The 20,015-nt window shown below is 36.1% G+C and overlaps 1 protein-coding gene across 1 annotated transcript in view; it reads right to left on the bottom strand.

The window, feature by feature from the left end:
- The window catches only part of LOC110196652 (phosphatidylinositol 3,4,5-trisphosphate 3-phosphatase TPTE2-like), a 57,841-nt gene extending 48,504 nt beyond the window's left edge, over nt 1-9,337 (bottom strand). Inside the window, exon 1 of the mRNA XM_078146200.1 lies at nt 9,252-9,337. Within this exon, the coding sequence (XP_078002326.1) occupies nt 9,252-9,337 (86 nt within the window). The remainder of the gene's footprint in view (nt 1-9,251) is intronic.
- Nucleotides 9,338-20,015: the final 10,678 nt, after the last annotated feature.

Genomic DNA, 20,015 nt, shown 5'->3' with positions numbered 1-20,015 from the left:
ATTGGCATACAGTTGGGCAAAATAGTTCCTAATCATTGTTTTAATTTCCTCTTCATTGGTAGTGAATTCACCCTTTTCATTTTTGATATTGGTAATTTGGTTTTCTTTTCTTTTTAAAATCAAATTAACCCAAAGTTTATCTATCTTATTGGGTTTTTTCATAAAACCAGCTCTTACTTTTGTTTATTAGCTCAATGGTTTTCTTAATTTCAATTTTATTAATCTCTCCTTTGGTTTTCAGAATTTCTAATTTGGTATTTAATTGGAGATTTTTAATTTGTCCTTTTTTAAGCTTTTTTAATTGCTTGCCCAATTCATTAATCTCTTCTTTCCCTATTTTATTTATGTAAGCATTTAGAGATATGAAACTTCCCCTAAGAAGCACTTTCATTGCATCCTGCAAATTTTGGTTTCTTGTCTCATTGTCATTCTCTTGGATGAAGTTATTGATTGTTTCTATGATTTGTTGTTTGACCCACTCATTCTTTAGGATTAGATTATTTAGTTTCCAATTAATTTTTAGTCTAGCCCTTTAGTACATATAATTATTATTGCATCATGATCTAAAAAGGATGCATTTAGTATTTCTGCCTTTCTGCGTTGGATTGTGAGGTTTTTATGCCCTAGTACATGGTCAATTTTTGTTTAGGTGCCATGTACCACTAAGAAAAAAGTATATTCCTTTTTATCCCTGTTCAATTTTCTCCAGAGGTCAATCATATCTAACTTGTCTAAAATTCTATTAATCTCTTTAACTTCTTTCTTGTTTATTTTGTGGTTAGCTTTATCTGGTTCTGAGAGGGGGAGATTGAGGTCCCCCACTAGCATAGTTTTGTTGTCTATTTCTCCCTCTAGCTGCCTTAACTCCTCCTCTAAGAATTTGGATGCTATACCACTTGGTGCATATGTATTTAGTAATGACATTATTTCATGGTCTATGGTACCTTTTTGCAGGATGTAGTTTCATTCCTTATTAGATCTATTTTTGCTTTTGCTTTATCTGAGATTAGGATTGCTATCTCTGCTTTTTTTTTGGGGGGGGTGAAGCTAGGCAATGGGGTTAAGTGACTTGCCAAGATCATACAGCTAGTAAGTGTTAAGTGTCTGAGGCCAGATTTGAACTCAGGTCCTCCCCACTCCAGGGCCAGTGCTCTATCCACTGTGCCACCTATCTGCCCCTATCCCTGCTTTTTTTTACTTCAGCTGAAGCATGATATATTCTGTTCCAGCCTTTTACCTTTACTCTGTCAGTATCCCTCTGCTTCAAATGTGTTTCTTGTAAACAACGTATTATAGGATTATGGTTCTTAAACCACTCTGCTATCTTCTGTTTTATGGGATAGTTCATCCTATTCACATTCACAGTTGTGATTACTCTCTGTGTCTTTCTCTCTATACTATCTTCCTCTCACCCTCTATTTATGCTTTTCTCTCTCCTTTCTCCCTTTCCCTCCTCACTAGAGTGTGTTTTCAACCACTGCGTCCCTCAGTCTGCCCTCCTTTCTATCAGCCCCCTCCTTTTTCTTCCCCTTTACCCTTACTTCTTCTTCCCTCCCTTCTATCTAACCTTTTCTTTTCCCTTTCCCCTCCTACTTCCTATAATGTAAATTAGATTTCTATACCCAACTGATTATGTTACTCCCTCTTTGAGCCAAATTTGATGAGCTTAAGGTTTAAACAATGCTCATCTCCCTGCTTTCTTTCACTTTACTGTAATATGTCTAAGAGCCTCTTCATGTGATAGATACAATTTACCCTTGTCTGCCTCTTCCTTTCCTCTTCTGCCAGAACAATCCCCTTTCACCACTTAGATTTCTTATCATCACATCAAAGTCAATTGTATACCTATTCTCTCTGTCTAGGTATACCCCTTTTAAATGTTGTAATAATGATACAGTTCTCAAGAGTTACAAGTGTCATCTTCCCTTGCAGGGATGTAAACAGTTTGCCCTTATCAATAACATGATTTTTTTTCTTTCCTATTTACCTTTTTAAGCCTCTCTTGAGTCTTATATTTGAAGATCAAATTTTCTGTTGAGCTCTGGTCTTTTCATCATAAAGGTTTGAAAATCTCCTATTGCATTGAATGTCTATCTCCTTCCCTTGAAAGATTATGCTCAGTTTTGCTGGGTAGTTGATCCTTGGTGTAATCCAAGCTCCTTTGCCTTATGGAGTATTGTATTCCATGCCCTCCAATCTTTTAATGTAACATCTGCAAGGTCCTATATAATCTTGACTAATTTTCTTTCTGGCTGCTTGTACTATTTTCTCTTTGACATGGTAATTTTGGAGTTTGGCTACAATATTCTTTGGCGTTTTCAATTTGGGATCTCTTTCAGGAGGCAATCAGTAGATTCTTTCAATGACTAATTTACCCTCTGGTTCTAGGACCTCAGGGCAGTTTTCCTTTATGATTCCCTGAAAGGATATTGTCCAGGCTCTTTTTTTTTCATCATGGTTTTCAGGTAGACCAATAATTTTTAAATTGTCTCTCCTGGACATATTTTCTAGGTCAGTTACTTTACCAATGAGGTATTTTATGTTTTCTTCTATTTTTTTCATTCTTTTGTTTCTGTTTGCTTGACTCTTGATATTTCATAGTCATTAGCTTCCACTTGCCCAATTCCAATTTTTAGCAAATTATTTTCTTCTATCATATTTTATACCTCCTTTTCCATTTGGCACATTTTACTTTTTAAGGAGTTCTTCTCTTCAGTGAGTTTTTGTGCCTCCTTTTCCATTTGGCCAATTTTACTTTTTGAGGACTTGTTTTCTACAGTCAATTTTTGTCCTTTCCCCAAGCTATTAACTCTCTCTTGCATACCTCTCATTTCTTTCCCCCTTTTTTTCTTCTACTTCTCTTATTTGACTGTTAAAATCCTTCTTGAACTCTTCTATGAAGGCCTTTCCGGCTTGAGACCAGTTCATATTCCCCTTTGAGATTTCAGATGTATATTGACAATGTTGTCCTCTTCTGAATTTGTGCCTTGATCTTCCCTGTCCCCAGAATAAGAGTCTATGGTCTTTGTCCATTTCTGCTTTTTGTTCATGGTTTTGCCTATTTGCTGGCTTTTGAAATTGAGCTCCCCTGCTGGAGTGCAAGGGACACTGATCCAACCTTCCTTGTGCTGAGAGCCCCAAACTTGGTCACTGGCTTTGTGTGCTGGGACCTCAATTGCTGGCAGCTGGTGGCTATAGGGGTGGCAATTTACCTGATGCTCAGCTGGGGTCAATGATACTGGAACTCTCAGGGTGGGGGTGGGGAGTCTGGCCCCTGGAGGACACCTGATCACCTCAGCTTTTTTTAAAGCACTTGAATGTTTGCCTCCTGAAGGATGTCTGTCAGCCTGGAGCTTTGCCTCCTGGAGTTGTGCTTCCCAGAGTTGTGCTGAGGCACCAGGAGATTTGGCTGTTGGAAAACAGCATCGCACATAGTGGTTTTCTGAGCTGGTGTCTACAGGTTCCCCTGCCTGTGCTGAGGCATTAGGGGAGCATATTAACAACTTCCCTCATATACATCTATGTACACATATATATATGCATATATATATAAATACACATATATGTGGATGTGTATATATGTATTATATATATATATATATATATATGTATGTATGTATGTATATATAAAAAAAATCAAGGTAACTTTTTTGAAGGAAGGCCCTAGAAGATGGAGGATCAGGAAAGAATTTGTATAGAAGGTGGTATAAGCTGAGTTTTTAAGGAAATTGGGAATTCTATAAGGGGTTATAATCAGAACAAAGACAATAAGATGAAAAAGGGAGTGTCATGTATGAGGAATAAGAAGACCAATTAGGTCAGACTGTTGACTGAATGAAGGGTGGTAATGTTAAACTAAGGCTGGAAAGGCAGGTTAGGGGTATGTTGTGAAGGGACTTAAATGTCAAACAGTTTATATTTGATCTGATAGTTAATAAAGAAACAGCAGACTTTATAGAGGAGTGACATGGTCAGATTTTTACTTTAGGAAAATCATGATGGCAGCTTGGGTGGAAGATGCGAGGGGAGACAGAAGGCAGTTTAGCAGAAATTAGGCTTAGATTATCACCATATCATAAATTCAAAATAGATATGCAACCTGAATCTTAAAGATCACACCATAAAACACTCAGAAGAGAAACATGTTGTATATATTTCACAGCTATGTGTAGAAGATGAATTCTTAAACAAGGGATAGGGACAATTTCAAGAAATATAGGATTTTGATGCATGGAATTGAAATGTTTTTGCAAAAGCAAAATTATTGTCTTTAGGATAAGAAGAGAAGTTGCACATAAGAAAGGAGAAAAAACCATTGTTCTACCAAGTGTCACTCATAAGGGTATCCATGAAATATATATGAACAAAAGCTATTTCCTAATATTTAGGTAGTCAAACAATTTGAGAACAGTTCTTAAAGAATAATTGCAAATAACTAATGACCGTAAGAATGAATTTTCTAAATTACCAAAAAGAAGAGAAATGTAAGTCAAAGCAACCCTGATATTTCATCACATATCCAGCACATTGCCAAATATAGGAATAATCAATGTTGTAGACACAGGCACAATAATGCATTGTTGGTGGAGTTGTAAGTTAGTATAAATCATTCTGGAAAGCAATTGGGAATTGTGCAAATAAAGTATTCAAACCGTTCATATTTTGATCCAGAGATTCTACTGCTAGGCACATAGTATAAAGAGGTCATTAACAAAAAAAGAAGCTTCATAGACACCAGAATATTTATATTTATACCCTTTTATTATATCTTTTTTGTGGTGGTGAAGAACTGGTAACAAAGTTGATGTCAAAATGGGAATGGCTAAACAAATTATGGGCTATAAATGCCATGAACACTTACTATACTGTAAGAAATGATGAATGTGATGAATACAGAGAAGTATGAAAAGACTTTCATCAACTGATGCAGAGTGAAGCAACAGAGTCAGGAAAACAATATACGCAATGACTACAAAAATGGAAATGGAAATAACAACAAGCATAAAGTAGTTTTTAAAAAGTTTTGAAATTACAGAGAACAAAGTTGGGCAGAGATGAAGATTCAAGGTATGGAACATTGCATAATGTCAGTTTTTTCCCCCATCATAATGGTTTTTTTTCCCTCCTCTTTAAAAAAAATCATTGTTATATGATTCTTTGGGGAAAAGAGAGGGAGAGATTTAAGGCATTTTTTAAAACTAAAGATATGAATAAGAATCTATTTTAAAAAGAAGAGAGATTTCAGTCAGGAAGACCAATTAGGAATCTAGGTAAGAAGTGATTAAGGCCTGAATTAGGGTTGTGAGAGAGATTGTGAAGCTAGAAATAACAAATTTGGCAGCCAATCGGATATGTGGGGTGAGGGAGGGTGAGGAGTCAAGGATAATGCTAAGGTTATAAATGGGAGAGATTTGAAGAATATAGGTAACTTCAACAGACATAGCAAAGTTTGTAAAAGGAAGGGGTGAAGTAGAGGGAAATAATGAGTTCTGTTCTAGATATTGAATTTAAGATGACTATATATCCAGTTCAAAATGCCAAATGGCAGTTGGTAGTATAGGACTGGAACTCAGGAGAGAGCCCAGGGCTAGATACATAGATCAGAGTATCACTTCTATAGATAAGGAGGTGATATTTAAAACCACAGGAGCCGATGAAGTCACCAATGAAAAGAGTAGAGAGAAGGAAGAGATGAGATGTTAAAACAGAATCTTTGAGTGCGCCCACAGTTAGGGCATGTGTTATGGTTAACGACCTAGCAAAGGAGACTGAGGAGTGGCAAGACAAGTAGGGGAAAAGAATAAACAAAAAGTAGGGTCATGAATACCCAGAAAAGAGAGAGTATATGGGAGATTATCTCCCCTCACTGATTCTACAATTATCATAGTCATCCTGGTCCATTTTGACCTTATTTGGGGTGAGGCCCCAAGGATGTCAAGCTAAACCAGACACCCAGTAAAGAGAACAAAGCCCCAAAGTTACCCCTCTGGTGCATCATCTTTAAACTGTTTAATCCTCTGCATCATGTTTTCCCCTATCAATTACTTGTCACAATTGTCACAATACTGAAAGATCTATGCCTTTCTGGCTTTAGATTGTAAGCTCCTTGAGGGCAGGGACTGTCTTTTGCTTCCTTTTGTATCCCCAGCACTTAGCACAGTGCCTGGCACAGAGTAGGTGCTTAATAAATGTTGACTGATTGATTATAATCCAGCAGAATCTATCCTCTTGCCTTGTGGACCTCATCTCAGATGTGAAAGACGGTGGAAACCCCCTTGCGATCTCAAAAGCTAAATTTATCACTACCATCCATGGTTGGTACTTGATAACTATTGATTAACATGTTCAAACTTTAATAGCAGAGTCATAGGTTTTGGATTCTTCCTTGGACCTCTTAGTTCATTCAAAAAGTACTGATCAAGCTCCTGGGCTCACAGGTCCGTCTAGATAAAATGAGTTGATATTTCCAAAGCATTTTGCAAACCTGAAAGCACTGTATAAATGCTAGCTAGCTAGTATTAATAGTCTTGTAATAATGTAATTTGAAAGTAAAATCAAGCAGAAATTTAAATAGAACTTTTTCAAGCAACATATATGGTATACAATTGTAACAATGAGAGTAGTAATATTTGTGTTAGAAGAAAACTACAAAAAAAACCCCAAGAAAAGCAGACAACATTTCAAGACATATCAATCATACATTTCTTACTTGGGGATTTGCCGAATTACTTGAATATCAAAAAAAATGTAAGTCACATCCAACACCACGAAAAATATACTAGCAAAGAAATCCAGCACATTGATTACTGAAGAAAAATACAATGTCAATCTGTAATAAAAGCAAAGCCATGAAATTTACTTCTTAAAAGAAACACAAGGAAGGTTTTTTTTTAAAAGCCCCAATCCTTTTCACCTCCACCTCTAATCCCAAGTAATTAGTTAATCTACTTGAAGAGATTAATATGATAGCACTCTAAAGACCAAGGGGAAAATATTATTTCAAAAGGTAACTTTTCATCCTAAATTTTCACATTCCCTTTAACAAAAATGTCAATGTCAGCTTAAATGGCAGTTACCCATAAGAATGCAATTACTGAGAGCTAATTTGGCATCAAGTCACACTTGCCACATCAGCACAGAACGGCTTTATATATTTTTAAAAATCCAACTTACCCTTCTAAAAAGACTTGAAATAGCACGTCAATGAGGAAGAAGAGACCAAAAAGTAAAAACAATATATGATAGGTGAAAGGCAACCTCGTACCCTTAGGAGTCAGCGTTAAAGCTGTAATCAGTAATGCAATATGAATGAAGATCAATATGACATTAAATAACCTATAAAGATAAAAAAAAACACATCGAGAAGGAAAAGTGAGTCTCCCACTTCCCATCTGACCTTGAACCTACTACTAATTCATATTTTTAAGCCAAAAGAATAGAACATTGCATCCTCATCATTTAAGATGAAATTCATTCAGAAAAAAAAAGAAAAGAAAAAACCCCTAACTTCTACCCTTTTATGCCTGAAGAGTGGGGCAAGGTGTGTATATGGGGGTGGGGGAGAGGGGAGGTGGTTTGGATATTAGTGGAAGACATTAATATGTTTTCTATTCAGTTTTAAGCAAATGGTCATAGACATTCTTATTAGTTTGATGGATGAATTTTCTTCTTCCTTTGGCTTTTACAAGTCTAGGTTTTCCATGAGAATTCTCAAACCGTATTCTATAACTACATGCTACAGCTTTAACTAGGTACTCAAGACTGCTAGGCAATCCTTTTCTATATCAATTGTTGACCTTTCCCTATCACATTCCCTATAGTGCTTGTTCCAAACCTGCCCCTTTAAGTACCCATTCCTAACCCTTCCTCCTACACACTTTCACTAGATGACCTTTCCTCCTATGTTGCTAAGGTAATCAAGGTTATCCTACAGAAGCTCCCATTCTCTCCTCTTTCCCTCTGGTCTTTAGGAAGAGTAGTTCTCCTTCTGGCTAAAGCTAATTGATCACTTCTTCCCCCCTGAAAAAAAAACAACCTGTGTTTTTAATCTAACATTTGACCTTTATAGTTTGGGACCTTGCTTCATCAATCACAGTCTCTCTTGAATCCTCTATCTATCCATGTCCATTGACTCCTTTCCTTTTGCCCATAGACATGTTCAGGCCTTCCCTACCCTAAAAGACCCTCTCTCAATTCTACCACCCCTTGGAGGTACTGTATCATCTCTACTCTTCATTTCTTCCAAGTTTCTTTAATGAATAGTTTATAATGGCTGTCTCCACTTCTTGACTACTCACTCACTCCTCAACACTTGCAGTATGGTTTCTATCTTTAGCATTCTAATAAAAAGTACTTGACATATACATAAGACTTTAAGGTTTGCAAAACAGATGGTATACATATCTTATCTCATACTCTGCTTCTTACATTTACTACCTGTGTGGTCTCAGACAAGTCACCTCATTTCCCTGGGCCTCAGTTTCCTCATTTGTAACATGAAGGGGTTAGCCATAGAGCTCCCTTTTAGCTTTACAGCTATAATCCTGTAATCCTCAAAACAACTCTGTCAAGTAAGTATGAAAGATAGCATCATCCATATTTGACAGAGGAGGAAACTGAGGCTCAGAGGAGTTAACTGACCACCCCACAAGTTAAGGAAAGAGATAATATTTGAACCTCCTTTTGACTCCAAATCTGATACTCTTTGAACCATACTAGTGATTGCCTTGCTATTAAAAGGTCACTAGTGGCCTCTTAATGACTAAATCTAATAGCCTTTTCTGTCTTCAAACTCCTTGACCTCCTTGCAACATATTGCATTGTTCTCATTACCTGCTCCATGATATTCTTTCTTCCTTTGACTTCTGTGACACCATACTATCCTGTTTCTCTGATTTCCCTAATTTTTTGGTTTGTTTTTTACTGGCTCCTTTACCCTCAATTAGGTCTATCCTCAATCCTCATCAACATTTCCCCCCCTGAAAACTCTCTTTCTCAGTGATCTCATCCACTCCCAAAGTTTCAACAGTTAATTTCTAGAGACTCCCAAATCTATACAATTCACCCTAAAAGCTCTCCAGAGCTCCAGGCTTAATTCAATTAAGTCACTATTTTAAGTGCTTACTATTTGCAAGGGAGCTAGGTGCTAGTGATACAGACACAAAAATTAAACAGTCCCTTGGTTGGGCATCTCCACCTAATATCTATCAGCCCCTCAAACTCACCTTAAGCTGGCCTAAGTCAGATCTTACCATCTCTCTTTACACATGCTCTTCCTGATTTCCCCAACTGTTCCAGTGATACTGTCATTCTCCTCATCTCTTAACTTGGGAATCATTTTTAGACTCCTCACTCTCCCTCCTCATGTACATCCAGTGACCAAGTCCTATCAAATTTTATACCACCTGACAATGAAAACTAAATGTAGAACTATAATCCTGAGCTCTAGTTCTGTATTGTTAGCTATAGTTGTTTTTGTTGGCTTGAATCTATGACTTCATCCAAGTGGGAAACTCCTGTAGGGAATTCTTTTAACTGATGCATATCCATAACTTGTCTGCAATTTGTGGAGAGTCGATAGAGAGCAACAAGAGGTTAAATAATGTGCTCACAGTCATACAATTAGTATGTGTCAGAAGAAGGACTTGAACCTAGCTAGTTAGGTCTTCCTAACTACAAAGCTTGCCCTCCATATACTATACCACTCTGCTTCTCATTGAATGAATGTGTGTGTGTGTGTGTGTGTGTGCACCTGGAAACCCCTGGAGTGACAATTCCCTTTACTAAAGCAGACCCTTCTTCAATTTATAGCCTTAGAAATATTTGTGGGGCTCTTAAGAGACAAAATAACTTGCCCAGTCACACAACTGGTGTATGTTAGAGGCAGGATTTGTGCTCAATGTTTTTTCTTCTATCTAATATGCCTCATTTTCTCTTTACATTGAACATATGAAATCCTTAATATTTCTTGAACAAATGAAAGTATGCATTATGAACACACTATAATGTTACTGCGCTAATAACCTGCTAAGACAATGAGTAAATTAAGCATGTTAATATTTCCATTTACAAACACTTAAGAAAATTTAGAAATAGCTCATATAACAAAATAAAAAAAACTACTTTGTGGGCGCAATTAATGTTCTTGATAATACAATAAATCTTTACTAGTTAGAACTCGTTGGGATGGAATAGAAAAAAAACTACTGTGAATTAGTAAAAATTCTGAATTATACTTTAAAAGAAACTTGGTTTATTTTCTACTACTGATAGTAATAAAAGTGTTACCCAGTAGAGGTCCTTAACAGACCTTCTTTAATTAATGTAATTTATAATTAGCATATACATTTTATATCAAAGTATGCTTCTAGAACAGTGTTAAATATAAAGTAGGTATTCACTAAGTGAGAAATTTAATTCTTGGAGACATTCTTACATATTTTAAGCCTTATACTTTGTTGAGAAGATTGAGGCCACTCAATATTAACTTTTTCAGATTCCCTGAGTACTAAAGATTCAAAATTGGGAACTATCTATATGGGGATAGTTATTGAAACCAGATATACAAATGAGATTTCCAAGGTAGAGAACGTAGAGTCTAGTCTCCCTTTTGAGCAATAGATATGCATTTTCAAAGATTCTCAGGACATCTCTACCTAGATGTTTCACTGTTAACCAAAATTCATCATATCTAAAATCAAGCTCATTATTATATTTCCCCAAAACTTACTCTTCCCATGTGTAACCCTCCCATTCACCTGATCTGCATTTGAAAGCTTAGTGTTATTTCTGACACTCCCCCTTTCGTTACTAGATTCTGTTCATTCCTCATCCATCCCATCTCCCAAATCATTCTCTCCTCTTTAATTCCCATTGCCATCATACACACACACACACCCCTCCATAAACGCCATCATTATTTTTGGCCCAGAATATTGCATAACTTTCTAACAGGTCTTCCTGCCTTCACTCTCTTCCCATTTCAATCTAGACTTATGCTACTACTGTGAAAATAATAACAGCAGGTATTTACATAGTACAATCAAAGTATTTGCATATATTATCTTATTTGGCTTTCTATGACCTTCCTCCTTTGACCCTATATAACTCATTAACATGCTGACCATGATCTGTCATGTACAGTTGTGTTGGTATCAGAGATGTGATAGATTTCAAAGTGAATGATCTTATTATTTCAGATCAGTATTATTTATTGAAAAACACATTTTTTTAAAAAAAGAGGGAACAATGTGTCAAGAGAGGAGAACAATAATCTTTTTAGTGCTGTGGAGTCAGTGCATAGAGGGCTACAAATTCCTAAGAGGGCAAGCCAGAATTTGGGAACAAGTTCAGAAAATGCCACTCTTAAATTTAGGCAAATCAACATAAAAATGATAAGATTATCCATTTGCATAAGAATGACATCCCCCAAAAGAAGGTTTACAAATGTGTGCTAATCACCTTAAATGAGATCAAATTTCATCACTCAAATGGCATTAATATGAGTTCTCTAGTTAATTTTTACATGCCCATGTCGTTATTATAGCAGAAAGGTGATGGTCTGTCTGGTTCCAAATGAAGATTAAGACTTTATCAAACTACCTGAGGTGGTGGTGGTAATATCTAGGGGGAAAGGTGTTTTGAAGGGTGCTAGAAAGAAATATCTCTAGAGTTTAGAAGGGGAATTTGTTAATAGATGATAAATTATTGGAAATGTCTTTTATGACAACACAATTCCCTTTATTCTAATAATTCTAATTCCTTGTTCACTAAACAACCTTGTGACCTTAAATGAGTCTTCTGGGATAGGGCAGGGGATGGGGTGGGGAGGGGGAGAGGTAAAGAAATAGAGTGAAAGCAGGGGTTGATTTGGTGTGAGAATTGAGAGAACCAATTGGATCCCATCTCATGAACACTGACTCCATCCTGTGCTACCACACACTTTTGTATTTCTGCAAATCTTTCATGGGAAAATAAATGGTATATGCCATTTACTGTTTTGTAAAATGCAGATGGATTCAGTTAATCAACATCTCCCAATTCTGGGAAAGGAAAGACTTTGAAGCCAACTTGCCACCTCCCAACTCGACCGAAACTCACTTTTTACTTCTCCCAATTTGGAAAATCCTTCCATTTCCTTCTATTAGAAATCAGATAACCTAATCTTGTATCCTGGTTGATATCCCGTTAAAATTGTTTTCTTTTAATTCATGTATTGAGGGTCCAGTGCCAAGCTGAGGAGGCCTAGTCCTGAGAAAACTGAAGAGTTATTTGAGATTTTACTCATCACACTAACCTCCAGCAATTTCCTCTGCAAATGGTCTAAACCTATTATCTTGCCAACTACATCTTCTATTATAAATAAATGAATTAAAGTTCTGGTTTATCAATTAGTCTTTTATGAGTTTGCTTAGCCTGTCTGAAATAATCTTTTAGATCTGGATCACGCCCCACCCCACCCCCATCCTATTCTTGAGTCAGAGCAATTGAGAAGTCAGTGGATGTGAGTTTAAAACTGAAGTCAAACCTTCTTGCATTCTTTGTTTGCAGTCTTTCATACCTGAAAGTGATGGACATCACAACAAAGTATATAGCTTCTTTAAGCCTGTTGCTGGGGAAAAAAATAAAGTTAAAATTAATCAAATACTCTGACTTTCAAATTTTTGTTTCACATTTCTGCTAATTTGCATTGGATGTTTATCCAAAAGAGAACCCCATTTTGAGTTGTCCTATGAAAGGGAAAAGGTAATTTGAGGAAAAATCTGCTGATGATTTGCAATGAAATATTTATTACTTCAGGCCCACAGTAGCTCTGACACACAATAGGATCTTTTTGCTGTGAGGAATTCATGCCAGCAATGCAGAACTTTTTATCCTTCTTTGCCTTAGTGCACAGTCTTTGTAAGTTTCTGTGGCTGAAAAACCCCTCATCACCTCTTGGCCCAAATTTCTGGTGACAGCCTCTCTTAAGAAAATCCTTGGACATATGATCTACTGGGCCCATTTGAGTAGGTCCTGCCAGAACTTGCCCTCCTCTGACAGTGTCTTAAAAGAATCCTTCAAGTTACAATGAAGCACCATGGTAAGACTTTGGTAAAGGGTATTGTAAACAATAGAAGGCATCTTATCATGGTGCATCAAGAACTGGCCTTTAAGTCTTGCCTTTGACCCATATTGTCAGTGTAACCTTAGACAAGATTCTGAAATGCTCAGAGTCCCTAGCAACTCCTTAAGACTATAAATTACCAGTTGGTATTGCTAGAGATTTCCTTGTCAGGAGTTCCCCAAATCCACAAAACTACAGATGTGGTGCAATAAATTGCAAATGATAGGTGAAAGTTGTATTTGTTGGATGGATAAAGGTGCTTTACAAATAGTAGGTGTTTTGTGGAGGAAATTTGGAGAGCCAAAAGTTTTCTGACCTCTTGGGCAATCTTCCCAGTATTAGGATAGTTGGAAGGAAAAATTATATGTATGTTTGTGTGTGTGTGTGTGTGTGTGTGTGTGTGTGTGTATACATACATACATACATATATATATATATATATATATTGAGAGAGAGAGAGAGGCAGAATGGGGTAAATTATCTCACATAAACCAGATAAGAAAAGGCTTTTACAGTGGAGGGACACAGGGGAAGGTGACGGGGAATGAATGAATCTTATTCTCATTGTATTTGGCCTAACGAGGGAATAACATATACGCTCAATTGGGTATGGAAATCTATCTTACCCTACAGTAAAATAGGGGAGGAAGTGGACAAGAGATCAGGGAGATGATAGAAGGGAGGGCAGATTAGGGGAGGGAGGGGTAATCAGGAGCAAACACTTCTAAGGAGGGACAGGGCCAAAAGAGGGAATAGAATAAATGGGGGGTGGGATAGGATTAAGGGAAATATACTTAGTTTTTCACAACATGACTACTATGGAAGTGTTTTGCGTGACTACACATGTATAACCTGTATCAAGTTGCTTGCCTTCTCAATGGGGGGGGGAGGAAGGGACAAAATTTGGAACCCAAAGTTTTAAAAACAAAGATTTTAAAAAACTGTTTTCAATGCAACTGGGAAATAAGATATACAGGAAATGGGGTATAGAAATCTATCCTGCCCTACAGGAAAATTGAAGGGGAAAGGGATAAGAGAAGGTGGGGAGAGATAGAAGGGAGGGCAGATTAGGGGAAGGGGTATTCAGAATGCATGCCATCTTGGGGTGGGGGAAGGGATGAGATGGGGAGAAAATTTGGAACTCAAAATCTTGTGGAAGTGAATGTTGAAAATTAAAATAAATAAATTAATAAATGGGAGGAGGGGGAGAAAAAGAAAAAAGAAAAAATCCCTAAGATGGATATATGTAAATTCTACCACACATTTAAAGAACACTTAATCCCTATATACTATATAAACTGATTTTTAAAAAATAGGTAAGGAAGGAGTCCTACCAAACTCAGGGACTATATGAACACAATTACAGAACACTTTTCAACAAATAAAGACAGATCTAAAAAATTGGAGAAATATTGTTTATGAGTAGGTCAAGCTAACATAATAAAAATGACAATTCTATCTAAAAAAAATCAAGTAAGAGAGATCAAGGGAAAATTGGAAAAAAAGAGTAATCCAAGAAGATCAAGAAAATTATGTAAAAAAAGTCAAAACTGGAAATAGATAATCAAAAACTTAAGAAAGAAAATAATTCCTTGAAAGCTAGAATTGGGCAAGGGGAAGCTAACAATGTTCTAAGACACCAATAAATCATAAAACAAAACCAAAACATTAAAAAAAGAAGAGAAAGTGAAGCATCTCATCAGAAAAACAACTGATTTGGAGAACAGATCAAGGAGAAATAATTTAAGAATAGTCAGACTACCTGAAAATTATGATAAAAAATTGATACAATATTACAAGAAATTATGAAGGAAAACTGCCCTGAAATTCTAGAATAAGAAGGCAAAATAGAAATAGAAAAAAAAACCCAACCCAGATCACCACCTGAAAGAGATCCCAGGAGAAGAACTTAAGAAATTTAATAGCCATGTTTCAAAGCTCCCAGGTTAAGGAGAAAGTATTGAAAGCAACAAGAAAAAAGCAATTTAAACATCATGGAGCTACAATAAGGAAGACCTAGTAGATACTATGATGAAGGACTATAGGTCTTGGAATTCTGTATTTCATAGAGCAAAAGAGCTGGGATTATGACAAGGGTAACTTACTAAGCAAAGTTAAGTATAATTCTAAAAAGACATTTAATGAACTCAAAGACTTTCAGGTTTTTGTGACAAAAAACCCAAAACTTAAAAAGAAAATTTGACACATAACATCCAGGAGAAATATGAGGTAAACATTTAAGACCAATTATGAGGTACCCAGTAAGGTCAAATTGTTTACTTCTATATGAGAAAATACTATCCGTACTCTTATGATTGCCATCATTATTTGTGTAGTTTGAAAGAAAGGTGTGGGCTGAGCTGAGTATATGGAGGTGATTCTAAAAAAAATAAAACTGTTTAGGAAGAGATAAAAAGGAGTAATTATCTTTTAATGAGGCATAAAAGAAAAAACTAAAACAGAAGAAGCTGGAGTAGGAAGGAAGGATGAATGGTGCCAGAACCTTACTCTCATCGGGAATGGGTTAAAGAAGGAACTATCTATATCTATATCTATATCTATCTATATCTATATCTATATCTATATCTATATCTATATCTATATCTATATCTATATCTATATCTATATCTATATCTATATCTATATCTATATCTATATCTATATCTATATCTATATCTATATCTATATCTATATCGATATCTATATCGATATCTATATCGATATAGATAGATATACAGATATCTAAATGGGTATAAACGTGTTCTAAATTCAGAAAGAAATTAGGGCAAAGGGATAGGGTGTGGGGAGAGGACAAAGGAGGGACTCTTAGAACAGTGAGTAGGTTAAGGAATGGGAGGGCAAGGTAGTGGGTAGAAGTAAAGCAGAGGAGTGAGGAGGGATAAGGTAAATAGGGTGAGGAGCGTAATGAGGAAAAAGAGGGGGGAAAATAAATCACAAATAATTGTAGCTTAGAATGTGAATGGGATAAATTTTACTCATAAAATGGAAACAGCAGGTTAAAAATTTGACTTCAACAATGTGTTGCTTTCAGGAAACATTTTAAAAATGAGAGATACACAGAAAGATAAAATAAAGAGTAGGAGTAGAATATAGTATGTAAAAAAGCAGGGATACTAATCATGCTCTCAGACAGAGTTAGTTAAAGTAGATTTAATCAAAAGTGAAAAAGAGAAACTATACTGTCAGCAATATTATTCAATATTGTTTTAGACCATTTAAAATACCTAGACAGTATAAAATATCTGAGCATATACCTGTTCAAACAGGCACAGGAACTATATGAATATAAACATAAAACACTTTTTATACAAATAAACTCAGATCCAAATAACTGAAGTAATGTTTATTGTTCATGGATAGGTAAAGTTAGGAAGAGAGAAGGGTTTGGAGGTAAGGATAATGAGTTCACTTTTGAACATGGTGAGTTTAAGATGTATATTGATGCATTTGGAATCCAGTTTGAGCTATCCAATAGGCAAATTGGAGTTGTAAGACTGGAGGTTGGCAGAGAAATTTCGGCTGGAAAAGTAGATTTGAAAATCATTAGCATAGAGATGGGTACTGACTCCATTCGAGTTAATGAGATTATCAAATGAAATAGTGTAGAGAAGAGAAGAGAGCCCAGGACAAGGTTTTGTGGACTGACATGGATGAAGATTCAGCAAAGGGGATTGAAAAGGATAAGTAAGATAGGTAGGAAGAAAAGTAGAAGAGAGAAGTGTTTTGAAAATCTAGAGAGAAGAGAATATGAAAGAGGAGGGCGATCAACAGTGTCAAAGGCTATGGAGAAGTGAAAAAGAGAATGGATAAAGGCCTTTAGATTTGGCAAATAAGAGATCATTGATAACCTTGGAAAGAGGTGTTTCAGATGAATGATGAAGCAGAAAGATTGTAGAGAATTTTTTTAAAAAAGAATTAGAGGAAAAGAAATAGAGACATTCATCGTAGATAGCCTTCTCAAGGAGATTACCAACAACAAATGGGAGAGATATGAGATAGCTATCATGGATAGATGGATTAATTGAGGATTCTTTGAGGATGGGGGAGATATGGGCATGTTTGTAGTTAATGGAGAAGCAGATAAGTGAGAGAATGGAGATGGAAATGGAAGCAATCAATTAGGAGAAGACAGGATGGAATGGGATCACTTGTGTATGTAGAAGGGTTTGCTTTGGCAAGGAGAAAGGTCATCTTTTTATGAGACACTGTGGGGAATGGGAAAGAAAAGCAATAAAGGAAGAGTAAAATGATTTATTTGATGTAGTGAGAGCCTAGTTTGCACTAGATTACATTAATTTCTTGTGGATCCAGTCAGCACAGATGTGTTACTTCCTGTGACACTCTGAATAGGAGTAGAGGAGGCAGATGGTAAGAAGAATCCAGGGCTAGGATTTGGCAAAGCACAAAGGACAATAGAACAAGAGAGCAAGGGACTGAAGTCACAGGATAGCAAATTAGTCTATTAAAGGGGAGAAAGGAGGGATTGTGGAAACTGAAATCCTACTCAGGGCAGATAGCTTGGGAAAGTACTAAGGAATAGGAAGATCTAGGTCATGGTGAAGATGGCTATTCTCTTTTTTCACACAATTACCACTCTAGTTCAGGCCCTTATTACCTTTATCTTGGGCACTTTCTATAACAAATTTCTTGATACCTCTAATTCCAAGTCTTCCCTTCTCTAATTCTTTCTCAGTGAAAGACATATCTGGCTAAGTCATTTCACTCCACCCCCACTCTTGGGGGAAAAAAAATGAGAGTGATGCAAGAAAATCATGAAAAAAAAGAGCCAAGATCTTGATAAACAAAACAAACAAACAAACAGAACACTGAAGAAAATAATATTTTAAAAAACAGAATAGGCCAAGTAGTAAAAGAGGCATAAACATCCAATGAAGAGCATACCTTAAAAAGCAGAATTGGCCAAATGGAAAAAAGATATACAAAAATTCACTGAAGAAAAGAACTTTGTAAAAAGTAAAATGGGCTAAATGGAAAAAAGAGGTATAAAAGTTCACTGAAGAAAATAATTCCTTAAAAATTAGAATTGGCTAAGTGGAAACTAATGACCCCATGAGACATCAAGAAACAATAAAACAAAATCAAAAGAATGAAAAAAATAGAAGAAAATATGAAATATCTCTTTGGAAAACCAACTGACCCGGAAAATAGTTTGAGGAGAGATAATTTAAGAATTATTTGACTATCTGAAAGCCATGACCAAAAAAGAGCCAAGATATCATCTTTTAAGAAATTATCAAGGAAAACTGTCCTGATATTCTAGAACCAGAGGGTAAAGTAGGAATGGAAACAATCTACCAATCACCTCCTGAAAGAGATCCCAAAATGAAAACTCCCAAGAATATTATAGCCAAATTCCAGAGTTCCCAGGTCAAGGAGATATTACAATCAGCCAGAAAGAAACAATTCAAGTATCATTCAGCTACAGTCAGGATAACACAAGATTTTAGCAGCTTCCACATTAAAGGATTGGAGGACTTGTAACATGATATTCTGGAGGGCAAAGGAGCTAGAATTACAACCAAGAATCACCTTACCCAGCAAAACTGAGTATAATCCTTCAGGGGGGGAAATGAATATTTAACAAAATAGAGGACTTTCAAGCATTATTGACGGAAAGACCAGAGCTAAAGAGAAAATGTAACTTTCAAATATAAGACTCAAAGAAGCATAAAAAGGTAAACAGGAAAGAGAATTCAAAGGGATTCAATAAGGTTAAACTGTTTATTTTTCTACATGGAAAGATAATCCTTGTAACTCCTAAGAACTTTTTCATTATTAGGGCAGTGAGAAGGAATATACATAAATAGAGGATATGTGTGAGAGTTGAAGATAATGGGATGACTATCTAAAAAAAGATAGAATCAAGTGGTGAGAAAAGAATGCATTGAAAGGAAGAGAAAGGAAAAGGTAGAATGGAATAAATTATCTCACTTAAAGAAGAATGAAAAAGATTTTACAGTAGCAGGGAACACGGGGGAGGTGGAGGAAGGTGCTTGAACTTTACTATCACTGGAATTAGCTCAAAGAGGGAATAACATATATATTCAGTTGGGTACAGAAATCTATCTTACCCTATAGAAAAATAGGAAGGGAAGGGGGTAAGAGAAGGGGGAGCTGATGTGAGGGTGGATTGGGGGAAGGCAATAGTCAGAAGCAAAATATTTTTGAGTATGGACAGGGTAAAACGAGAGAAAGTAAGAGAAATGGGGGAAGTAGGATGGAGGGAAATACACAGTAATTGTAACTGTGAAAAAAATTGCAGCAGGTTTCTCTGATAAAGTCCTCATTTCTCAAATGCATAGAGAACTCAGTTAAATTGATAAGATTTCAAGTCATTCCCCACTTGACAAATGGTCAAAGGATATGAACAGGAAGTTCTCAGAAGAAGAAATCAAAACTATCTATAGTCATATGAAAAAATGCTCTAAAGCGCTATTGATTAGAGAAATGCAAATTAAAACAACTTGAAGTACCACCTCACACTTATCAGATTGGCTACTATGACAGAAAAGAAAAATAATAAATATTGGAGGGGGTGTGGAAAAATTGGGACACTAATGTACTGTTGGTGGAATTGTGAACTGATCCAACCATTCTGGAGAGCAATTTGGAACTATGCCAAAGGGCTATAAACTGGTATACCTTTTGATACACTACTAAGTCTGTATCCCAAAGAGATTTAAAGGTGGGGGAGGGAAGGACCTATTTGTACAGAAATATTTATAGGAGCACTTTTTGTAGTGGCAAGGAATTAGAAATCGAGGGGATGCCCATCAAGTGGGGAATGGCTGAAGAAGCTTCAGTAAATGATTGTAATGGAATATTACTCTGCTTTAAGAAACAATAAGCAGGCAGATTTCAGAAAAAT

The sequence above is a fragment of the Phascolarctos cinereus genome, unplaced genomic scaffold (genome assembly GCF_003287225.1).
Source record: "Phascolarctos cinereus isolate Bilbo 61053 unplaced genomic scaffold, phaCin_HiC Scaffold_726;HRSCAF=1367, whole genome shotgun sequence".
Lineage (NCBI taxonomy): Eukaryota > Metazoa > Chordata > Mammalia > Diprotodontia > Phascolarctidae > Phascolarctos > Phascolarctos cinereus.
Note: the sequence above shows the minus strand (reverse complement) of the source record. Positions and strands in the feature narration are given on the sequence as shown.